We start from the raw sequence: 25939 nt of genomic DNA, 5'->3' as shown, positions 1-25939 counted from the left end.
TATGCATACATGTACCAAATAATATACTTATTCCTTTTGAGATGAAAATAAATTGTTTGTCAGATTTTTCAGTCCCACCCCTCCCCCCCCCCCCCCCCCCCCTCCCAAATATAAAATAGTCTGTCCCTTGCCATAACCTCTCAAGCTTTGTACAAACCTTTGTCTGTAATGATCACTGAATACTGTGGACTGGAGTCACAGGTGGCAGTGGTGTAGACACATTACACTCTTATCTCCAATCTGAAACACACACTTGGTTCATTAGCTGGTGAGTCGGAGGATGACGATGAATAGCGACTAACTGTATAAGACAACAAATGCCTAATGGGCTGGTAAACCTGGCTTACTGGATTACCTGATTACTTTGTGCTTATTTAAGTAATTTTGATGATTTCCTGGGTGCCTTAAACCTAGGTATACACACTGAAAAAATCTCTCTAGGTTGACTACTATTCGACAGAGCCATTTTAGTGGATCAGGATGTCACCTTGGGATGCCATCTTGGACTTGTCAATAAATAATTAACTGATGGTAATTTTATTGATTCAATTGGATTCCTTGGGCCCTAAAACCTAGGGTTAGACACCAAAACCACCTTTCTAGGTTGAATAATAATTGAGATATGGCCATTTTAAGCTCCCGGCAGCCATCTTGGACGCCATCTTGAAATGGTACCAGATGGTACCAATGGTACCAGAATCCATTGAAAAACCTTTTGTATCAATTTTTTGGGGGTTCAACCATATATTGACCCCTCTACCTCGGCTCTGTGTCGACCTCAATGTTAACCCCTTACACACACCCTTTAATCATGATTTCCTCCCACTTTGTCTTACAATCCATAACGCAACCCATGTTTAACTCCCTTCTCGCATTAAAAATAATCCTACGCGTTAAAAAAGTCTCAATATTTTCCCTGTTTTTGGTTTCAATGACAATCCTGGTCAATTTGGTTTCAATCCCGCTCTCCCCCCCCCCCCCCCCCCTAAGCCCTCTCCTCTCACAGATCTTCCGTTGTCCTTGTTCTCTGCTGTTGTACTTGTGTGCTTCCCCCTCTCTCCCCATCTTGTTTTCTACTCCCTTTATTATATGTTTTGTTTGTCCGATTGTTTTTTTGTGATTGATGTTAGCTCTTACACGAGCCTCGATCTTGTATACAAAAAAAATAATAAAAATCTGTTGGTCACATGTTCAGCACCATTGAACTCCTTCCCTATCTCTTTCTTTCCTTATTTTCCAGCACACTTAGTCCACAAAGTTGTACAACGTTAAAGACCCAGTAGTCTTTAAATTGGCTGTATAAGTATTTTGATTTTGTTTTCTATTTTCAAGTTAACATCGAATTAAAATCTCTGCATTTGAGAAGTATGCGGGACGAGTTTGATTTCAATGTTAAATCACTATAAGACCACAATCTCTTTTGGGCAAACCACAAAACAAAGTTGGCCTTCAAAGTCAGCCACTGATTGGGCATCCTCCATTGAGCCGCCTTTCCTCGACAAATAGGAACTTCTAACAATGTACAAGCCCTTGTCCACAGGTCAATGTAATGCTGCTCTCCCCTTTGGGGTGGCCTCACTGCCCTACAGATTTCACATATTGATGCTGTGGAGACCTAGGTCCTAAAAATCATTGGAATTTCCCATGATGAAGCTAAATCACTGGGCCTGTTACTCCCACATAGCAGACTGGTCGGTATCCTCTGTATTATACAATCTTTTCTGGTCGTGAATCCCCTGCCTTTTTGTGCTGCCCCACTTCCCCCCCCCCACAAATCTAGGTTTTTGCAGTTCTCGTGCGGTCTGCCAGTAACCCACTTCCGGTGAAGATCCCAGGTTGACTGCTCACCTCCACCTATTTGTTCCTCTTTTTTCTTGCCTCTGACACCAACTTCCTCAGTCTGTTCAATCTCAATAGCACTTCCAGGACTTAAATATAAGCTTGCCACCCCCCCACCCATACCAATATTTTCTATCGTCATCATCAACCCTCCACAAACCCACCCATTCTGTTCCAGGTTATTGTGTTTTCTGCCCTCTCTCACACATGTTTTTTTTTTGTTCCATTGCTCTCATCCCAAGTTTTGAAAGTGTGGGGATGAGTCTAAGTGTTGACATTCCAAAAGGAAGGGTTATGATGGAATTTACCACTGTCAGTGAGAATTTTAAGAAAGATGTGACAACTCCAGTTAAGATGAAAGAGATGAGAGATTAAGGAGCATTTGCATTTTGTAATTGATGAGATTTAGGAGAACATGCCTTTGTGTGATCGAGAAAGGTGATGAAGCAATTGTGGAACAGGTGGTACAGGTGGTTGAGGTTGTGCAAGGTTGTGGAATCTGTGGAAAACGTTAGAGGTTGGATGTTTGAAAGAGGTCGTGCTGATATTCTCCAAACATACTTTTTTGTGTGTTACGTTGTGGTCCATGGCCCCACAAACCCGTGTCGGAGACCACCCCATGGTGACCCCACGCCAGGCTGCAATACCCAACTTAGCCAGTTCACTTGCTGTTCCAGTAGTCTGATTATTTGCACTTGTGCAGTCAGTGGATGCTTTGAATGTGCTGACGTGGAATATGGTCCAAAGTGTGTGGGGGCGCCACGCACACGCGAATGTGCCACTGACAAAGTGGAATATGGTCCAAAGCAAAGTGGGTGAAACATTATTTTTAAGTGACGGAATTACAATTGGTTTTATTGCACACTGTAGTTGGAACGAAATATAAAACGAAAACGAAATATAAGTTGGAACCCTCCGACAGATCTCCCGATGTCCCTGCTCTCAAATGTTGTGTTTGTGTGCTTCCCCTTCTCTCCCCATCTTGTCTACTGCTCCCCTTATTATAAAGCTCCCCTTATTTTATACTTTGTGTCTCTGTTGTGATTTTTATTTTGTGTGATAAATGTTAGCTCTTTCACGAGCCTCGATCCTGTATAAATAAATAAAATAAAAATAAAAACTAAGAAAAGGTGTTGACGTATGAAATCGCAATGTAGAATGAAGAACTGCTCTTGTTGATTGCTATTTTCCTCCGACAAAGGGTTAACACCCAAAACAGCTTCTCCAAGCTTTCCACCTCTTGTTGATTTCATCCATCATGTAAAATCTGAGGACGAGTGGACCTATGGACACTCTGATCGCAATGGGAATAGCTAGGAGGAAATCGAAACATCCGAGGCTATGGATGACCAATGTGAGGTCGTGTTGATGCAGGATTAGGTTGGAAAGGGTGGCCATGTGGAAGAAAACGAGCAGATTGAAAATGGAGAAAATGAAGCAAGATAGTTGTGGGGCTGCAGAATAAATGGTAGAGAAGATGAAGGTTTGGAGGAGATATGAGTTATGGGAGGTAAAGGGTTGGGGAGGCGTGTTCAAACATTGCACGATTTCTGCTCATGTAATAAATAGATGACAATTGCAGTAGAAAGATGAAAAGGCCAATTACATCAAGAAAAGTTTCTAATTTACAACCAACTTGATTTTGCCCATTACAAATATTTCACATCAAAGTACTCCCTGCGATATTATCAAACTTTCCACTTGCAATATCAATAATACGTGTTGAAAGGAGTATTGAAATGGACAGAATTGTATGAATGCACCTACACAATGTCCTCTGGAAAATGTCAGCAGGTATGTCGAAACCACTGATTAAAGGAGGAGGAATAACAGAGAAAATCTGTTTATTGCTGAGGTAATCATGCATTCACTTAACCATTTCATTGCGAGGTACAGAGGGCCCGTACGCACAAGGCATTACGCATAATTTAACCTGTCATGCCGTCACTCCACCCTTCCCACTGGAATAGTCATCCAGGAGACCCCTGCTAATGAGCCAGGCCTCTTGTGACGGGTCACGGCTGAGGAAGTTCCGCAGCATGACACCGCCGTCTTCTGAGCCACCAGGTGCTAGGATGCAAGTCCGGTACTCTCGTCCCACCTAACAAGGGAAGTATCAGGTGGAAAGACAGAAAAATGTGTCAGACCACTAACTAGCTGGAAGTTCACTACCAGGGTTTGGGGAGGGGGGAGTTTAAAGAGCAGGTATCAAAAGTGATTGAGTTTGAATTAGAATCAAAAATTGAGTGATTCTTCACCATCGACTTCAGAGCAGGTATCAAATTAAACTTGGCAAGCTGTCAAGTGAAAACGTTATCAAATGTCATATTATTTGTGGGGCATGTCGGATGAAATTATCATCCTTTTCACATGGGGCTATGAAGTTGACCAGACATTATTTTGTTGTGCGTTTGAGTTTCATTGAAAAACTAAAGACCTGAAACATTTCCCTGCGAATGCAACAAAATTTCTGTTTACAGTTTGCTAATGAAGATTCCCGAAAATATAGGAAGAGGATTAATTACCTCCACCTTCGAAGGTGAACTGCGGTTATGTTTTACCCACATTTATCTGTCTGTTTGTCTTTTTTGTCTGTGAACATCATTTCAAAAAGTTATGTACAGATTGTGACAAACCTGGGTGGGCAGGGTGGGTGTGTGACAAGGACGAACTGATTCCATTTTGGTGAAGGTCCTGATATGATTTTTTTTTTAATTACCTCTGTTACCGAAGGTGGACGGAGGTTATGTTTTCAGCCCTATTTCTTTGTCTGTCTGTTTGTCAACAAGATATCTCAAAATATTGTGGACGGATTTGGCCAAAATTAGGTGGAGAGGTTGCATATGTGACTTGGATGAAATTATTGGGTTTACGTGAAGATCTGGATAAGGATCTGGATCTGAGCATTGTTTAATTTAAGTGATTCTTCAGCATCGAGAGATGGGGCAAAAAAACGATATATAGCACGATATGTCAAAACGTACTGGACCACTTATGACTAAACTTGGTGGATGAGCTGGGTAAGCGACAAGAACAAGCCGAGTAGCTTTTGGTTCAGGTCCAACCTATCTGTGGGATACAAAACGTAAACTGTTCAGCCCGGCAGAGGTATGCGCTCTACCGAGTGCTGTTATATTTTATTTTTAGTGATTCTTCACCATTGAGATCAGGCCAAAAACTATATATAGCTATATGTAAAAAAATAACAGTTGTGGATGGATTATGACAATACTTGGTGGATGAGTTGGAGAGGTGACAAGATCAAGAGATTTGATTTTGGTTCAGATCCAGATCTGGCCTATCAGAAGCATACAAAACCTAAACTGCTCAGCCTGTTGGAGGCTCTACCAAGTGTCGTTCTAGTTTTTTCATGTTTTCCAAGGTAATATAGAAATGACAGCATAAAAAGGGTACTTCAGCCAACCAGACAGCTAATAATGGATTCACCATTGAGAGATGTGGCCAAAACCAATTCATAGCACAATATCTCAAAAAGATATGGATGGATTCGGACGAATATTGGTTCAGATATTGGTTCAGGTCTGGATCCAGATCTGACCCATCAGTGGAACACAAAGTGTAAACTGTTCAGCCTGGTGGAGGTATGCGCTCTGCCGAGCGCCATTTTAGTTTAACATGTAAGTGATGTACCTTTTTTTGTTAAAGATACACAAATAACTAAAACTCATGGTGCAGCTTGCACATGTATCACATATAGGACAAGGACATTGGCATAGTTTACACTAATTGTTTGGACATGAGTGATAGTAAACAAATCAATATCATATAGTACAGTGATGATGTGATTTAAACCTGGGATGTCAGCATCATGAACTACATGCTCAGATGAAAATGCCAGTGTCCAACCATCCTCAATGCATCTTCTCGTCATGATGAGCTAACCCAGTCTTCGATATGTTTGGACCATGCACTCTTGAGTTTAACTGCTGTTATTTTCCTCTTTCTTCTCCTTCTGCTTGCTGTTTTTAAACTCCCTATTTCATAGCATTTTGCAACAATTGTATTTTGCTTTTTGTTCTCGAGTCTGCAGTAGTTTCAGGAAGACCTATTATGCATGTCAATTGCATGATTACTTTTGTTGTATTTTGTCCTAAATTGCCTGTTTATCTTTTATTCTTTAATTGTACCGTCTCAAAGCGATTCTTAATGTAACACTGACCCGTGTAACCCAGTAATTAGATTACTTTCCCCAAGAGTAAATTTGACGAGATAAGCAGTACAATTTAGAATAATATGTACAATGCATTCAGAAAGTATTCAGACCCCTTCACTTTTTTCACATTTTATTATGTTGCAGCCTTATGCTGAAATCGTTTAAATTCATTTTTTCCCTCATCAATCTACACTCAATACCCCTTAATGACAAAGAGAAAACAGGATTTTAGAAAGTTTTACGAATTTATTAAAAATAAAAAACTGAAATATCAGATTGACATAAATAAGTATTCATACCCTTTGCTATGACACTTGAAATTTAGCTCAGGTGCCTCCCATTTCTCTTGATTATCTTTGAGATGTTTCTACACCTTGATCGGAGTCCACCTGTGGTAAATTCAATTGATTGGACATGATTTGGAAAGGCACTTTGTAAGGAAAGGCACTCTTTCCTTTGGAAAGGAAAGAAGAAAATTTGCCAAAGTTTTCCTTACACCGGATATAAATGTGCATGGAACCTGTTTGTATAAATACCAACTCAACGAGCACTATCGAAATTCTGACACGTGTGAACAATGTGGTTTTGTTAAATTTTTCAAGTGGTTCTATTCCCGAGATAGTTATAAACAAGCACTCCACCAGCATGCGTTTAAAGCCCCTGGCTGCTGGGATGCTGTTGTTATTCCAAGCTTGTTAGAGCTTCACCAGTTATCCCGCTCATGTAAACACCCTATTTGATCATCAGAAAACTTTATCTCTTCATTTAAATAATGTTGGATACTGCTTTTCCCAACAGTAGTTTGGGATGTATCGTACTCGTGACATATTTGCACACCTTTGTATATGTATGGTTTTAAACTTTAAACTGACGTACTCAGTGGTTGAGAATAGATTTGTCGAATAGAATTGAGAATAGTTGAATAGAGTGGCATGGTGGTTGAGTATGTGCAAGACTTGTTGGAGACAATATGGGGAGAGAGAGGGAAGCACACAAGTACAACATTTGAGAGCAGGGACATCGGGAGAACTGTGGGAGGGAGAGGGCTTGGGGGGAGGAGGCATGGGAAGGGGGGTGGAGGAGGAGGGAGAGGTATAAAACATATGGACACTGCTCGGACTTCCAAGAAAGAATGCGGTATTTTAAAAAAAAGTGGATCTGTGGTGAATTAACAGGTTAGAAAAGATCAAGGTTTTGGATGGGGGAAGATAAGAGATGGTGGTGAACAGCTGTTTTAAAGACCTGGAGGGAGGAGTGGGATTGAAGGGAGTGTGGGAGTTTGTTCCAGAGGCGGGAGAAAAGAGGAATGAAAAAGTGAAGGTGAGCAGAGAGGGTTTTAGGGTTAAATCCAATCCAATGCACTGTGTGTGCATTTGATTCTGATGACTGCTCAATGGAAATTTAAGCACCCTGTGATGAAGTGGCAATATGTCCAGGATTTATTATACTCTTGAAGTATTTATGACTTGTGAGCACTCTGAAGCTCCGTCAGGAATATGGACTCAACCATCACTAGCTCTTCGAAATGGCCCAATAGAGATGTTGCAATACTAAGCAAATCCTCCCTTCTGGACTTGGTGATGACTAATGTCCCTGCAAATGTCTCCTGCTCTTCCTCTGCTACAATCGGTTCGTCTGGTCATATGCTTGTGAAAGTCAACATCTCTCTGGCTATTATCAGAGAGCTGCCTCAGTGCCGATGAGTCTTTTAGTTCAATCAGGCAGATCGGCAAATACTGCAAGCAGCCATCTCTCTTCAGGACTGGTTAGTGGTCTCTCTGTCTTCCCATCGCAGACAGGTTGGTCGTCCCATTGTTGCGTGCTGAGCCGTTCAGTATTCTAGCTTTTCCATGAGCCTAGATTCTGTATACCAAAAAGATTTCATACTTCATAACTTTGCAGATGGACATTAGCAGAATGAAGAATTACAGAGCATTAGCTGATGGGCAGCTTAATGTATAAATTCCATTTCCTGTTGTGAGGGAAATGGCAACATAGTGAACATTAATCAGCATCTCAAATGAGTATACGTGAATGCAGATTGGCCATTTCCAAGATCATCAACCACAACATATTGTTTTCTGTTGCTCAAGATATGTTTCAGTCGATCGCTGAATTAACGCCAGGGGGGTTGACTCAGCCTGTCATCCTTCTGAGGTCGGCTAATTGAGTACCAGTTCACTGGTAATTCCCTGTTTGTCGTTAAAGGCGGCAAAAAGGGTTGGCGTCAGGAAGGGCATCCGGCCGTAAAACATCGCTTCAAAAAGGGGACCGAAAAACAACAACAACCACGGTTCCCGAAAAAGGCCAACCCCCGCTTTGCGGGGAAAAATGGCCTCTAAAGGTGGTTATATTATATATATTAAGATATGTTTCAGTGCACAACAAATTGTCAAATTGGAACAGAAAAGCATGTTGCACTGTCTTACTGCGACAGAGTTTAATCACCCAATCCATAGTACACACTGGTGAATGTGCTTAATTATTTGGGATGTACACTATCCTACGTTCAAAAGTGAGAGGATGAATGAGGTCTTTTAAAACATTACTTGGATGAGGTCCAGGATGGTTCTGTTCATGTCCAAAGAATGATCCATCCAATGATTCCTGTCACTTAACGTTGGACAATATTATCAACACACTCCAAGAGGCCTCAACACAACCCACTGAACCATTGGAATATTGATACAGAGAGAAGACACTGATGCTCCACTGCAAAAGAGTCAAAAGCCCAAAGCTAAGCTCTCAGTTTGACCACAACCAAGGCAGATTACACGATAGACATGAAACTCGAGAACGATGTCAACCAGGAAAAAGCTGCAACCATCGCAAACAAGGAGGGGCAACATTTTCTGGTCTTGCACCCTCTGCTCTTTCCGTGCCCCCCTCCCTCCCCACCCCTCAGGTTTCTGCATAACACAAGCGGTCCACCATAAACCCTCTTCTGATGAAACTCCCAAAATACAGGATCACTGCTCACACCTTCACTCATTTGTTCATGTTTTTTCCCCACCTGTGGCACCAACATCCACATTCTTTTCAATCTCATTCTTCCCTCCAAGATTTCAAGACAGCTGTTCACCACCATCTCAGATCATCCCCAATCCAGAACAATGATCTTTTCTACCCCCATTAACCTGCACCAAGCCCACCCTATTCCATATTTCTAGGTATTCCTTCCTAAGGGTTTCCTTCTGTATCCATCTTGTCCACTCCATGCGTCTTCCCCTATCTCTCATTCCTCCCCACCCAATTATTTGTCCAAGTCTCCCTCTATGTTGTCCTTCAACCCTGCTGTTGGTGTTTCCTCCCTCTCTCTCAATGTTCCTTTTGTTCTGTTTCATGTTGCATGGGAGTAAAAATGTTGCATGAGGGTAAAGTGGAAGAGTTAGATGAAAGTATTTTTGGGGAAAAAAAAAATCTCCACCAATATCTCATGGAATAACAAGAACAGCACTCGGTAGAGAGCATGCCTCCACCAGGTTGAACAGTTTACGTTTTGTATCCCACTGAAAGGTTGGATCTGGATCCAGACCTGACCCAAAATCAAATCCGCTTGCTCTCGTCACCTACACAACTCATCCACCTAGTTGTCATAACTTCTCCAAAACTCTGAAATAACAAGTTATGTATCGTTTTTGGCCCCAACTCTCAATGGTGAAGAATCGCTGAGAATGTTTTAGTATCCAGATCTGGATCTTCACCAAAATCGAATCAATTAGTCTTTGTTACACACCCAAATTGTCCACCAAGTTGTCTGAATCCGTCGACAACTTTTTGAGATATCTTCCTCACAAACAGAGACAGACAGACAAACAGGGGTGAAAAGATAACCTTCGGTGGTGGAGGTAAAAATGGGCAATTTTTTATGGCAACATGGATTTGTAAAAGTTGATATCACTGCAGATTTGAAATGAATGTTATCAGGAAGAGGAAAATGGTTCAGAAAATTCCAGTCTTACTGTCCTCATTAGCAAGACAAGAAATATAGCAACCATTGCATAGGGGTGGGGAGAGGGGAGACTTGTGTGTTCTGTTTGGGAAGTGGGGTAATGACATATTACATATATGCAGAAAGTGGGGGAGGAGGTTAAGATGAAGAAAGGAGAGGAAGGGGAAGAAAACCAGAGCTTCCAGGGAAGCAGAACTCAACTGAACTGACTGGACAACTTTAAAGTAGGTCAGTTGTCTGTACTAGATTTGACTTAAATGAAAAGCCAACAACCTTGTGTAATAATTTTATGGTCCTTGTATCCTTATACTTGTCCTTGTTTTACAATTGATACAACTAGGGCATGCCCGTACTATATCTATATCTAAAATTATATCCCCCCCTCTATTTACATGAAATGGTTTGGTCCATGAAATGTTTTGGTTCATTCGCAACGCCAAAGCGAACGGCGAACGCTTTACATGAAATGGTTTGGTTCATGAAATGTTTTGGTCCATTCGCAACGCCAAAGCGAACGGCGAACGGCTTGCGAGTACAGTGACAATCCCCCCGGGGTTTTAATTAGTTTTAAAAAAAACGTTTAACGCCAACATAGTTTGCAAACGGGAAATAAATGAATACGCTCTCAAATGTGCCATCCGAGGCAGAGTGTGTCCGCCACGTTCGGCACACGCGATAGTTCGCTGCTCTGATTGGTTGAATCGTTTTTTGGACATAGCTCGGTAAGTAATTGTCCGATTAATATGAAACCTTGAAAAGGCACATCCTCGGGTCCCCAGCAATATACCTGGCAAGTTAAAAGTATATCGGACCCGTGGTTGTCGAGAAACAGCGGTCACAGACAAACAAACAAACGTACAAACGTACAAACAAACACACAGAGATTACTGGAATTATAGATAGATGTTACACTTTGCAACAATGTTGCAGAAATATAGTTGTGTAGATAAAAGGAAACGGGTGTAATTCGCTTTCAAAGTCACCCACCCCCACATCTTGTCCCAGTGAACATGCCCACAAAACGTCGCAAGTGCATATTTAAGTGGTCAGAATAAATATTTGTGGACGTTAAAGTCTTTATGTCTTTTCGGAGTTTTTTTTGTTTGTTTTGTATACTGAATCGAGGCTCGTGAAAGAGCTAACATTTATTTCACAAACAAATCAACCAGACAAACAAAATATATAAAAAGAGGGAGCGGAAGACAAGATGGGGAGAGAAGGGGAAGCACACAAACATAACATTTGAGAGCAGGGAGATGTGTGGGAGGGAGAGGGCTTGGGGGGAGGACGCGTGGGAAGGGGAGTAGGGGGGGGGGGGGGGTGGGAGAAGTATAAAACACAAGGACACCAAGGACTTCCAGGACAGAAGTTGGTATTTCAAAATGAAAACAATATGGTGGCCATTTTGTGACGGATTGGGTTGGAATGCAATAGCAACCAACCTACCTTGTGTGGTGAGGGTTAAACATTCTAAGTTTGATCAAAATCTGTTAATATTTGTGGACGCTAGAGTGTTAACGTCGTTTTCATGACCAAAAAAAATGGTCACCTAAGTCCGCCATTTTCCAACGGATCGGGCTGAAATGTAATACCAACCTGGTCCTTGGGGTAAGGATGCTGCGTGTCAAGTTTGATCAGAATCGGTTGATATTTGTGGACGCTGGAGTGTTAACGTCGAAAAGTTAACAGACGACAGACGACGACGACAGACGGATGCCGGAGGGTTCAGTATGTGATGAATTCAACTGGACGGTTGTCCAGTTGAGTTAAAAATGGGTTTGGGTAATGGGTAGAGAAAAGAAAATATGGTGGGAAAGTTTAGGTGGAATAGAGAACAAGGGGAAGAATAGGTTGAAAAGAGGTAATAGTAAGGGTAGGGAATGTGTTTCTGGTAGTGGGGAAGAAGAGGTATAGGTAGTGGGCTAAGAATCCTGTATGATAATAGAGTGCAAGCTGTTGGAGTTGTGAAAATTAAAGCAACCCATTGATACGTCTCTTTTCCCCACCATGAGGTACAAACATAATTATCTTTTATAGCTAATTTAACGATATCTAACTCACTGGCAGACGATACCTATCTTCAATAATGAGATACATGTGAGTACAGAAGAAAAGGATAGATGTTCAAATATGCACGTACGTCAGGGTTCATGATCCCTTCCCGCTTGAAACGGGAATAAAACATGTCCATGGAAAACACCTCACTCCACAAATAACCGTAGTACTGGGCGTCGTAATCACCCGCCAAGTGCCCAAACGTTGCACACATGTTCGTACCTGGGTAGGTGAAGAGAAGGTAACAAAAAGAGGAGGGGCAGTAAAACGGTCTAAAGTTAATGAGGCCAGAATGCATCTCATTACTGAGAAAACTAGCGCCAATCAGCAGCAATCAGAAAATCCTCTCCACCTTGGCCTACACAATTAACCCTCCTCTCTTTGAGGGCAGCATAAAAGAGAAACCCCTTTTGCAAGTTAATAGCTTTATTCAACTAAAACAAGAAAAATTGGAATGTGAATCTTGAAAATCAAAGTGGCATAGGCAATCAAAATAGACATTAGTGAGCAATTTGGTAAACAAAGTCACAAAAAGGTTTGATAAAGGTGAACTTTGTGATAAAGGTGAAAAAGGTGAACCTTTTTTTGATAAAGGTGTTTTATAAAGTCAAAATAGACTTTGCTTATATTCTCACCATTTTAGGTGAATCAGGTACTATAACAATGCTGGCAAATCAGAACAAGTATGATCATGTGTGCCAATACCTGCTTATACACCACATATCTATTCAAACCGGCCAGAAACGGAGTGCTCTGCTTTGCGGAAAAGATCACGTGAAAGCAAATAATAACACTTGAGCAGTAGTCTTTTGCCAAGGAAGACAAAATCGGCTCTCTGACTGATGTTTTACCTCCGCCACCGAAGGTGGACAGGCGTTAATGCTTTCACCTGTTTGTTTGTCTGTCTGTAAGCAGGATATCCCAAAAAGTTATGGATGGATCTGGATGAAACTCGGTGGGCAAACTGTTTGTTTGACAAGGACGAATTGATTCAATTTTGGTGAAGATCCGGATATTAGAATTTTCAAGTGATTCTTCACCATGAGAGATGGGGCCAAAAATGATATACTGTATAGCATGGTATCTCAAAGTTATGGATGCATTATGACAAAATGAGGTGGTTAAATTAGATAGGTGACAAGAACAAGCTGATTCGATTTTGGTGGAGTTAGAGGAAAGTATTTTTTGAGATGAAAGAAATGAAAAAATGTTGGCGAAAGATGTTAGATGAAAGAAAGTAAAAATTGTATGGAATTATCGAACTCTAATGGGGAAGTTTGGTTAATTTCCTTACATGGCACTATCGTTGATCTAAATAGCCAACTGTGTGTGTGCCATATAATTATGAATACCGATTTATTTTTATTTATTTTTACAAACATTACAGTCGAGATCGAAAATGTGTACTGTTGCATAAAAAAAATTCTCCATCTAGAGGCATTGACCAAACTATCCTCATAAAGGGTGGAATCGAAAGGAATGCAATCGAGGTGTGTTATCTGCCATCGTAAGCGTCGAGAAGGTGGTTTTTTTGGGGGTTTTTTGTATACAAGATCGAGGCTCGTGAAAGAGCTAACATTAATCACACAAAAAGACAAACCGACACACAAAACACAAAAAACAAGGGGAGCGGCAGACAAGATGGGGAGAGAGGGGGAAGGACACAAACACAACATTTGAGAGCAGGGACATCGGGAGGACTTGGGGGGAGGTGGGAGAGGAATAAAACATATGAACACTGCAAGGACTCTGGGGTGAATTACCGGGGGTAGAAAAGATCAAGGTTTTCGATGGGGGAAGATAAGAGATGGTGGTGAACAGGTGTTTTAAAGACCTGGAGGGGGGAGTGGGATTGAAGGGAGTGGGGGAGTTTGTTCCAGAGGCGGGAGAAAAGGGGAATGAAAGAGTGAAGGTGAGCAGAGAGCCTAGACTTTGGCAGTTTAACCATAAGAGGGTTGCAGGCAGATCTTGTGCGACCTGAAGGAATATTGGGGGTACAGAGCACAGAGAGAGCTGGGGGAGCAAGGCCGGAGAGGAGTCGGTAGAAGACAGAAAGACCACCAACCTGCCTGCGGTGAGTGAGTGAGTGAAAGGCCCTCGGAGTTGACTACATCGCAGGAGATTCCAATGATTCTGAAAGCTTTGGCCTCAACAGCGTGAAGCCGAGCAAGGTGTGAGGCAGGAGCACCAGCCCAGAGGGGGGAACAGTATTCCATTGAGCTGCGGATGAAAGCCTTGTATGTGGTGAGGAGCTCAGGTGTGCCAAGGAAGGACTTCGCACGACGGAGGATGCCCAGTCGGCGACTGGCTTTGGAGGCCAGCTTGGAAATGTGGTTTTCCCAAGAAAGATCATGGCAGATAGTGAGACCCAAAAGCTTGAGCGACAGAACTTCTTGGAGAGGATTGTTGAGAAAGTAGATGGGAGGGTTGTCCAGTCGGTCCTTTCGGCGAAACATTGTAAGAGTGTGAGATTTGTCAGGATTGAAAGACATGTTCCACTTGTTTGACCAGTCTGTGATTTTGTCCAGGTCTGCAGAGAGTGAGGAGGCTGCAGACTGCCGATCTGAGGGATGAGGAATGGAGCGGCAGATAGTGGAGTCATCAGCAAAGAGATGGAGAGGATTTTCCAGAGAGTCGGAGAGGTCATTGATGAAGACCAGAAATAGCACAGGGCCCAGAACACTACCTTGGGGAACTCCAGCCAGAACAGGAAGGGAAGGGAAGATGAAAGAAATCCATTCAGGGCCACACGTTGCCTACGACCAGAGAGGAAATCCGCAAGCCATGAGTGGAGATTTCCCTGAATACCATAGGAGGTGAGTTTGGTGAGTAGAGCTGGGTGCCAGACCGTATCGAAGGCACGTGATATGTCAAGTGAGACAGCTCTGATTTCCTGTTTGGCATTGAGGACCTCCATCCATTGTTGAGACAGCAGATGCAACATGTCCAGAGTAGAATGACCTGGTCTGAATCCAAATTGATGATCAGAGATCAAGCCATTGGAGAAGAGGAAGGATTTGATATCTGAAGCAATGATGGATTCCATGACTTTGCTGATAATTGGGAGCAGGCTGATTGGTCTGTAGTTGCAAGGATCTGTTTTTGCACCTTTTTGTGTAAAGCGGTAATGTTTGCCGATTTCCAAGATGCTGGCAGATGACCTTGAGCAAAAGAGAGGGTGAAAAGAACAGAGAAAGGGTGAGATAGAGCGGCAGAGCAGGATTTTAGGACCCGAGGGCTGATGCCATCTGGTCCAGTTGCAGAATCAGAGTCGAGGTTTGATAAAAACTTCTCCACCTTGTCAGGAGAGAAGGACACAGAGTCCAGGAGCAGTTGGGTTCGACTGGGAAAGGTGGGAACAGAGAGAGATGGGTTTGGGACACAAGATTTTGAGGCAAACACAGAGTTGAGGCATTCGGCTTGGTCACGTGCGGTGTCAACTGTGTAGCCATTTGAGGTAAGGGAGGGGATGGAGGGGGAACAAACACCAGAAACGGATTTGACCAGACGCCACCAGGATTTGGAGGAAGGAGACAGGTTTGAGAGTTCAATCTTGAGTGTGGAGAGATAGTGCTTCCTGGCACTCCTGAGGGTAGAAACACACTTGTTTCGAGCTTGGTGGAAGGAACTGAGATTGCCTTCAGTTGGATTTGCCTTCCAAGACGCAAAGGCAAGTTGTTTCAGGGCAACTGCCTCACCACAAGATTCAGTGTACCATGGACGAGAGGAAGGGTAAGACAACTGAAGACGAGATGGGATAAATCTGTGCATGAGAGAGAGCAGTTTGCTTTGGAAGAATTCCCAGGAAGAATTGATGTCAGAGGCAGTGGAGATGGGAGACCAATCCAGACGATTGATGGCTGCTTGAAGACCGTGCCAGTCGGCCTGAGTGAAATGCCAGACTCGTCGGCGCTGAGGAGGCTCTCTGAGAATGGCCAGTGAGATGTCCACTTTAACAAGCACATTATCAGAAGAACCGATTGAAGCAGAAGAGGCGCAGTAGACATTTGCAGGGAAGTTAGTCATAACGAAGTCCAGAAGAGAAGATACTCCATTGACTGAGATCCGGGTCGGGAAATTGACAGATTGTGTCAGTCCCAATGAGTCGCAGAAGTCCTTTGCTGAGGTGCCATGGCTGGTGAGAGATGAACCCACACCCAGCCAGCTGGCATGATGACAGTTGAAGTCGCCACATATGAGGAAGAGAGAGTTTGGATGAGTTGATAGAAGTTGGTCCATGTTGTCCGACAGAGAAATGTAAATGGAGTCATCACTGTTTGGAGGACGGTACAGAACACATATGAACAAAAGGTGGGAGCGGAGAGGAAGCCGTAGCCAGAGGTACTCCTGTGGGTGGGGTGGAGAGAGGGCAGTGCAGGGAGAGTGAGGAAGAGAGTTTTTGATAAAGATAGCCACCCCACCACCAGGACGAGGATCAGGTCTATCGTACCGGAGGAGGGAGTAACCAGGAAGAGATATTAAGGAATCAGAGACATCTTGAAGGAGGAAAGTTTCTGTTAAGCAGATCAAGTCTGGATTTTCAGAAGCAACTTGCATGGAGAGATCAATCAGGTTTGAGCGAAGGCCCCGGATGTTTGAGGTCCATACCGTTAGTGAGGAGAGAGGGGGAGCATCGGGTGCAGGACAGGGGAGGGGAGGGGTAGGGTCAGATGAAGGGTGAGAGGGGGATGTAGGAAGAGCAATTGATAGTGTGTCAGAGATTACAGAAGAGTTACAAGAAAGGGAAGGATGAGGAGGACAAAAGGTTTGATGGTGATGGAATGAGGCACAGTGAGAGTTTGTTTGAGGGGGGGCAGAGGAAAGTATAAGGTTGGGCGAGGTGGAGGTATGACATAGGAGGGAGAGGAAGTGGGGAGAAGTGGGGGGTGTTAACCCTTTGGCGAAGCAAAATAGGCAAGGAGAAGTTACTGTTTTGCTCCGAGGAAGGATTAACGGCTAAAACATCAGCTTGGCCTTGCTTCCCACGGTGGTTAGCATACCTTAATCAACGTTCTATTGATTTCATCCATTGTTGTACCTGTCTGCCGATGCTGGTCTACACCAGCTTTCAGCATAATTTCATGGATTTTTCCTTCCTTCTCCTTACTCTGGATTGAACAGCAGAGATTTTGGCAATCCAGGGACCTCGTCACTTTAAAGCCTACCAATGCCAATAGCTGAAAATGTACAAAATATCTTAATACAGCAAATATGAACCAACTTCATTAGACTTCATTCAGTAGAATACGTTTCCATATTTTCCCAACAGGTGCGGTGAAAGTTAATCGACTATATAAGAAATCCGTTGGTCTGTGTGTTTGTGTCTGTGTGTCGTCATTTTTCTCAGAGATGGCTGAACGGATATTGGTCAAATTCTCAGAGGTTCATCAGTGAGTGACTGGGAGTGTTTTAGGAAAAAAAAAAAAAAGTTGGTTTTTTGGGATTTTTTCAAAATCGCTCTTTAGTGCCTAAGTCTTTTAAAATTAATGACAGGTATATACAAGTACACATTCGCATAAGTAAATACAAAACAATCACCAGACATTTGAACACAGATAATAAAACAATTCCGGAAGCGGTCGACGTTGGTGGAAAGGCTTCTTCTTCTTCCAGAACATCATCATACTTTACTCAGCAACGTGATAAACGGTGCATTCACCAGAATATATTCAACGAAAAGGTAAAATGATGATTTGACATTTGTGATGGATTCTGATTTGGATGTAATTGCTTTTCCATTATATTTGCCCTCATCTCAATTATGTTAATGTTTCTTTAATGCTTTGAGCAATGCCGGGTACTCCAGCTATAAACGCTTATACACTTTACTCGGGGTACAAATAAAACTTTGTCTGGGGGTAACATAGGCTATGTGGCCGCAACTTCATTCGGGGGTATGGGGGACCGGGAGAGGGGCATAATTTCTCTATGTAAATGTGTACGGTGTCGTGTCACCTGGTGATGGCGGCAGAGGGTATTACAATTTCGGTTTTTACCTGTGCAACATTGAGGTTATGGAGCACTCTTTGCATGGGAAATTTTTTCCTCCTTCCCTTCCCCCAAAACGGAGGGTGCTGTCAAAGCCATCCCCCCACCCCCCCCCCCCCCAAAGATGTATATGTGGTATATCTTTCCCCACCCTCTCCCTTCACCTACCCCTCCCCTTTCCACTCCTCTCCTCACCCCTCCCTCTCCCTCTCCTGCTTCCTCCGCCCCCCCCCCCCCACCCCCACCTCGGCAACGCCGGGTACTCCTGCTAGTTTCTCAATGAAGCCGAATAAAACAACCTGTATTTGTGGTTGCTGACAGTGGATGGGACTTTTTTTTTAAATCTCTCCATTGACCAACTGCCAACCTGACACCCACTGTATGTAGTCTACAGGAGCAAAGTGTTCTGTATGTATTTTACCATGTTATTTCTTAGCAAAAAAACAACCAATCAGCAATCTACTCTATATGCCACATGACAATGTTTTGGGTTGCAGGTTAAATGTTAAATGACTATTATCAGTGCGACATCGATACTCAAAGGCTATCAAAGCACTAAGCATAATAACAAACCGGGGGTTGCCGGGATGCCCATTATCTCCGAGCACAGGCGGGCATACTCAGCCACACAGTCAGCTAGTGGTTGCGTATGGAGCACCTGGTCGACTTTGGCAAGCACCACCTGGCGCAGAGTGAATAATCCTGCAGGTAGACAGGGGTACAGGGGGTAGACAGGGAAAATTGCAAGTTTTTCCAACAAAATAAACCAAAACACACAAGACAGATTACAATGCACAGTGTGTTATAGTAAAACTTTCACAATCGGAATTTGTACAGATCATTAATGTTTTGCATCAAAAACTAAAACAGCACTGGGTAGAGCACAAAAACACCACCAGGCTGAACAGTTAACCTTTTGTATGCAACTGATAGGCCATATCTGGATCCACACCTGAGCCAAAATTGAATCAGCTTGTTGTCAACTACCCAACTCATCCACCTAGTTTTGTCATAATTCATCCACACCCTTTCGAAATATCATGCTGTATATCGTTTTTGGCTACATCTCTCAATGGTGAAGAATCGCTTTGAAAATTAAAAAAAATTCTCGTATCTGGATCCTGATCCAGATCTTCACCGTATTTGAATCAATTCTTCCTCGTCACACCCCAACCTGTCAAACAAGTTCCTTCCAAATTAATCAATAACCTTTTGATAAAGTCGTGGCCAAAAATGTTGGCACCCTTGCACTTTTTTCAATTAATGCACCATTTCCTCTAGAAAATTGTTGAAATTAAAAAATATTTTGGTATCCTCATATGTATTTCTTTAGTTTGCAGTGGAACAAAACAAAAAAAAGCTAAAAAAAAAAACTGCGAAATCATAGCTTATTCCACACAGAAATCCTAAAATGGCCCGGACAATATTATTGGCAGCTTTTAAAAGTTGTGAGAAATAATTCGATTTCAAGCAGGTGATTCTCCTTTACTTTGGAATTGAACTCACTTGTGGTGAGTTGCAGGTACGTGCAATATAAAAATCACTCATTCAACCAGTTTGAATAGAGAAAAGGAGTCATTCTGCTGTTTTGTGTCACTGTGTGTACCATAATGAGCATGGAGAAAGGAAAGAAAACCAGAGAAATGTGTGAGGAGGTCAGACAAAAGATTGTAGCCAAGCATGGCCAATCTCAAGGCTACAAGTCCATCTCCTGAGACCTTGATGTTCCTGTGTCCACCATACGCCACAATGTCATCAGGAAGTTTAAGGCCCATGCACTGTAGCCAACCTCCCTGGACGTGGCTGCAAGAGAAGACTTGATCGAGGATTGCAGCGAAGGATTGTTCGAATGGTGGAGAAAGCACCTCGATCAACTGCCAAACAGATTCAAGCTGACCTTCAGACACAAGGTACGACAGTTTTAACTCGCACCATCCTAACTCGCACCATCCGTCGCCAACTCAATGAAAAGGGGTTCTATGGTAAGAGACCCAGGAGGACCCCACTGCTGAGAGAGAGACATAAGAAAGCCTGACTGGAGTTTGCCAAAACACATCTGAACAAGCCAAAATCCTTCTGGGAGAATGTCCTGTGGACAGATGAGACCAAATCAGCAGTTGGGAGAAGGCACCCTTCAAATTTGGTAGAACTGGAGCAGTTTGCACAAGAAGAGTGGGCCAAACTGCCAGTAGAGAGGTGAAGGAAGCTTATTCATGGCTATAGGAAGCACTTGACTGTATTTCTTTTTGTCCAAAGGCCATGCTACCAAATATTAAGTCTCGGGTGTCAATCATTTTGTCAATGCCATTTTTTTATTTTTTTTCATTTAAAAGGATATCTTAAATTCTGAATCCAAAACAAAGGTTCTGTAATATTTACAGTGAAATAAAGAATTGTGGAGACCAAATACTTTTGTCAATTTCAACTTATTTTTAGAGAAAATTGTAAGTTATTTGAATGAATTGATCTTGATGAACGAGTTATTTGAATGAGAAACAAGTGCAACGGTGCCAATATTTTTGGCCACGACTGTATATCATGCGACTTATCATTTTTGGCCCCATCTCTCAATGGTGACGAATCAGCTAAAATTCTAGCATCTAGATCCGGATCGGGATCTTCACCAAAATTGAATCAATTTGTCCTCGTCACATACCCAACCTGTCCACCAAATTTCATCCGAATCCATCCACAACTTTTTTTTTGAAATCCTCCTCAGACAGGGGTGAAAACATAACCTCCGTCCACCTTTGGTAAAACAAAAACCTCAATATTAACCCTATGTGTACATTCAAAGGACTAAGTGAATTTTGTTTTGTATACAAAATCGAGGCTCGTGTAAGAGCAAACACATAAAAACATCAACAGAAACCCATACAACATATAATAGAGGGAGTGGGAGACAAGGGGGTGGGGGGGGGGGGGGGGGGGAGCACAACTTCTTCCAGGAAAGAAGTCGGTATTTCAAAAAAAGTGTATCTGTGGTGAATTAACAGAGTAGAAAAGATCAAGGTTTTGGATGGGGGAAGATAAAAGCTGGTGGTGAACAGCTGTTTTAAAGACCTGGAGGGAGGAGAGGGATTGAAGATAATGTGAAAGTTTGTCCAGAGGTGGGAGAAAGGAGGAATGAAAGAGTGAAGGTGAGCAGAGAGTCTTGATTTTGGCAATTTCACCAGAAGAGGGTTGCTGGCAGATCTTGTGTGTCCTGAAGGAATATTAGGGGGACAGAGCACAGACAGAGCTGGTGGAGCAAGGCCAGAGATACTAGGCTAGGCCGGTAGAAAACAAAAAGACCACCAACATGCCTGCGGTGAGAATTTTGCATAAACGTCCTTCAATTCAGGTTTTCCAGAACTCAGCGATCTTTCAAAGAAGAGTACAAAATAATTACAGCCCTATTCATAGAACACTCCATTTGAAGGGAAGAGGCAAATGTATCGGCCAAAAATAAACGAGCGATTCATGCTACTTCGTAGGCAATGGGTTACCTCTTCAGCTCTAGATTATGGTGTTTACGTTAGTGGTTTAAGGTAAAAGCAAGCAGGCACAGCCAGGCAGAGGAAATGCTGCTTTCATTAGAGAACGAAAAGCACCAAACAAATGCAAGTGCACAAAAACGGGACGAAACAGCCATATAGAGAATCAACATTGAGAAGACTGGTGCTTGGACACTGCATCAGAAGGGACCATCAATGAATCATGTACAGCATATGAAAAATGTTTGTCTTTTTTTTTAAACAAAACAAAGATTCATTGTCATGCAACGTGGGTATTGAATTAATGGGATAAGTGCATGTTAAGGATAACAATATTGATAGGTTTGCTTAAGGAGATACAAATACAATATTTACAAGCAAGACGGTCCAAATTCCCTCCGCCGCACTGCATAACAATAAATGTGAATTTAATTGAGAATGTAATGCAGTACGTCATTCTTACCTTTACGACACCATCACTGCACATTATAAAAGCACAGCTGTCATAGGAAGCAATGCGTGGAATAGCATAACAAAGAACCTGAGGATAGTTTTCTTTTTATATCGCGTCACCAACTGTCAACAAGAATTAGCCCATCTTGTGAGTGACTAATGTACTAATTATGTTGATATGCAAGGGCTTTGCAACGGCTACACAGCTGCTCTTCTTTAGTTACATTTCCTCCGTTGTTATGTTGCCCCTCTCTATCTTTGGCAATATAGATCTATCAAGACTTGTCTACATGAACAAGTGAAAATCTACGTGACCACTACACATCATCCGTTTTGCCTCATGGTTCATTGTAATGGCTCTGTTGAGATTTCAACACATCAAGCTGGAGGTCAAGAATAAAAAAAATTTAAAAAAACACCTTTAGAGGCCATTTTTCCCCGCAAGGCGGGGGTTGGCCTTTTTCGGGAACCGTGGTTGTTGTTGTTTTTTGGTCCCCTTTTTGAAGCAATGTTTTACGGCCGGATGCCCTTCCTGACGCCAACCCTTTTTGCCGCCTTTAACGACAAACAGGGAATTACCAGTGAACTGGTACTCAAGGTCAAGACTGGAGGTCAAGCATCAACAATATAAAACAAATATCATGCTACACTACTAGAATGGTACTCGGTAGACTGCATACCTCCGACAGGCTGAACAGTTTATGTGTTGTATCCCATTGATGTCTGGATCCAGATCCAACCTCTGAACCAAAATCTAATCGGCTCGTTCTTGTCACCTAACCAACTCATCCACCTTGTTTTGTCATAATCCGTCCATAACTTTTTTTTTATATTGTGCTATACATCCTTTTTGACCCCATCACTCAATAGTGAAAAATCACTTTAAAATTATCGTATCCGGATGCATATTCGGATCATCACCAAAATCGAATCAATTCGTCCTCGTCACACACCCAACCTGCTCACCAAATTTTGTCAGAAACAGTCCACAATTATTTGAGAAATCCTGTTCAGACACAGACAGACAAAGACGGGGGTGAAAACATAACCTCCAACTACCTTTGGTGGCGGAGGTAATAAATGTGATGGTTCCCCTTCTTTTTCTTTATCACCAACAATTATTCCCAGATTATTATCGGGTTGGCAGGGGAAAGCTTGGCCTAAGTCTTTCAGGAACTGGCTGGCGAAACCTGACGTTCGACTCAGGTTAGGGCAGTAATTTGGAATTTGCCCATTGTGCCGGTGATAGCTCGCCTACTCTTTGCAAAGGAACGTGATGGCTTCCTTAAATAACAAAAAAAGCAACACTTCTCAAACAAAATAAAAAACACTGGTCATGTAAGGATAAAATAAAAATCATAAAAAATTGTAAAAATAATACATTATTACAAATGTACTCTTGTTAAGATGAATCGACATATCCCACTAACCACGTGTCTGAACAAATATGAGTAGTCACTGAAACGACAACAAACAACAACAGGCATTTTAAGGCCATTTTCCCTGCAAGAGCGGGAGTTAGCCTTGCGGTCCCCATGACAATCTTCTCCATTTGGCCCTATTTTCTGCATCTCTCCTTGTTAACCCCCTTGCCCGCATTTCTTCTTCGACCATCTTTAGCCAAGTCTTTCTCGGTCTTCCCCATCCTCCACTTCCTTCTACATTCATTTCCATCACTCTTCTCAACCAGTCACTTTCATCCTTCCTCAACACATGACCAAACCATCTCAAACTGTTTCTCTTCACATCATCCATCACAGACCCTCTATTCCCATCATCTTTCGCAATTCATCATTTGTCTTCCTCTCTCTCAGCGATACTCCACACATCCACCAAACCATTTAGAGGGGTCAATATACGAAAAAAACTCACCTAACCCCCAAAAAATTGATACAAAAGGTTTTTCAATGGATTCGGGTACCGTTGGGCATGCTAAATAACATACTAAAAATCTAGTAACATCTGACTTCCGGAAAGGGGTCATTTTCAAGATGGCGTCCAAGATGGCCGCCGGGAGCTTAAAATGGCCATATCTCAATTATTATTCAACATGGAAAGGTGGTTTTGGTGTCTAACCCTACGTTTTAGGGCCCCAAGGAATCCAATTGAATCAATAAAATTACCATCAGTTAATTATTTCTTGACAAGTCCAAGATGGCATCCCAAGGTGACATCCTGATCCACTAAAATGGCTCTGTCGAATAGTAGTCAACCTAGAGAGATTTTTTCAGTGTGTATACCTAGGTTTAAGGCACCCAGGAAATCATCAAAATTACTTAAATAATTTTGTATATATTTTGTATATTTTTGTATATTTTTTGCAGGTTCGTCCTACTGAAGAGTGTACAAGTATGCTGGTCCTGCCGTCGCATACGTCTCAAGTGCCATTTGTCGTTCGAAAATTTCGAGATCGAGAAGATTCGGGATTTGGAGGACTTCGTTCCAGTTTTTGTGAAATATGACTTTTTATCACTTGATAGGAAAATACGATATGAAGAATTGACACAACTGAAAAACCATGGACTTGCATTCCCTACTGTTTTATACACACATACTCCGGGTGGGAATGTTCGTAATTTTCATTTCATTTGGAAAGTCCCTGAAATGTCAACACCTTCCTGTGATGCCATCATGTCCAAATCCGTGTGTGTGTCACAATCAGTCCAAAACCAATTGCCCCAGTTCCATACAAGGCAGATGCATAGAGAGTTTCTCTCTATGTTTGGCAAAATTGCTCAGATCAAACCCTGTTATTTGAGGGAGATGTACAAAAGACTTACAGGGGACTGCACATCTGCACACGATGCAAATACTGCTGTCATAGACAAACGTGTTAAGCAGTTTCTTGAGCTTGGTGACCCGGATATTGTTATTGCCCTGAGGGAGCACAACCCAGGGAGGCCATCAAAGTGTGAGCCTTTTTGGGTAGAAGTTGAGAAATATATGGAGAATGTTGTAGAAACTGCAGTACAGGAAAGACGTCATAGAACTGTGACACACTTGGCAACAGCTATGTCTGTCCCAAATCTACTTGAATGTGTTTCAAAGGAGTGTCCTCCAGATGTTCCCATACCATCACCGCAGTGGCTTCGATTACAGTTCTGGCCAAAAAACCCAACATCAAAGGCATCTCTGCAGTACACAGGCTGCCTTAAAATCAAATTTATGAAACAGCAGAGGCAGTTGTGCAAAGAACATCAGGACACCCACTATGCATCTGCTTTGTTTCGATATCTCAAGGAGATGGCTGTCATGCTGCGAGGACATTCAGAAATGCTGTGTGTTGATGACAAACATAAAGTTAAAGTTGGTGAACCTGGACACCCAGTTGCCACAGTCGAGAGGGGCAAGAAAGTTCTGATAGGCCCAAACCAGTCCTTTGAGGTGTCGGACCATGACTTTACCAAGATGACCTTGACACCTAGTGTAGTCCTTCAGATTGACATTCCAGAGACTATAGAGGGCAGTTTTTACCAGGGTCAAGTCGACACTGCCTTGATGGATTCAGTTTTCCAGTCCTCCTCACCCTTACGCCATGCCCATGCCACAGAGATGATAAAGATTCTTAAAGGTGGTGAAGAACCATTGAAGGAAGTGATGTTCTTATATTCTGATGGTGGTCCAGACCACAGAGTAAACTACCTCTCGGTACAGCTGTCACTCATTGCATTATTCCTTCAGGGTGATTTTGATGCCGCCATTGCAGTACGAACACCACCTGGAAAAATCCATGTGAGCGAATCATGTCGATTTTGAATTTAGCTCTGCAGGCTGTTGGAGTCATGCACCAGGAAATGTCACCAGAAATGGAGGCTTTGCTAGCCAAGTGCAATAGTGTTACAGACATCCGTACAGCTGCCACAAAGGACCCAGGCCTCAATGACTCACTGTCTGATAGCCTCCAGGACACCATCTGCCTGATATCATCCCTGTTCCACCAGTTAAAGTTGAAGGACGTCCCCTTTAAATCTTTTAGTCCTGCCACTTGTGATGAAATGGATG

General features: G+C 42.6%; 1 protein-coding gene across 1 annotated transcript in view; it reads right to left on the bottom strand.

The window, feature by feature from the left end:
• Nucleotides 1–3666: 3666 nt before the first annotated feature.
• Nucleotides 3667–25939, bottom strand: part of LOC137411471 (thimet oligopeptidase) — a 74713-nt gene continuing 52440 nt past the window's right edge. Inside the window, exons 11-13 of the mRNA XM_068096814.2 lie at nt 18582–18710; nt 12106–12242; nt 3667–3940 (exon numbers count right to left, since the gene is read on the bottom strand). Coding sequence (XP_067952915.1) covers nt 3776–3940; nt 12106–12242; nt 18582–18710 — 431 coding nt within the window. The 3' untranslated portion in view covers nt 3667–3775. The remainder of the gene's footprint in view (nt 3941–12105; nt 12243–18581; nt 18711–25939) is intronic.

The sequence above is a fragment of the Myxine glutinosa genome, chromosome 1 (assembly GCF_964187855.1).
Source record: "Myxine glutinosa chromosome 1, kmMyxGlut1.1, whole genome shotgun sequence".
NCBI lineage: Eukaryota > Metazoa > Chordata > Myxini > Myxiniformes > Myxinidae > Myxine > Myxine glutinosa.
The sequence above is the reverse complement of the archived record's forward strand: the minus strand, read 5'-3'. Positions and strand labels throughout refer to the sequence as shown.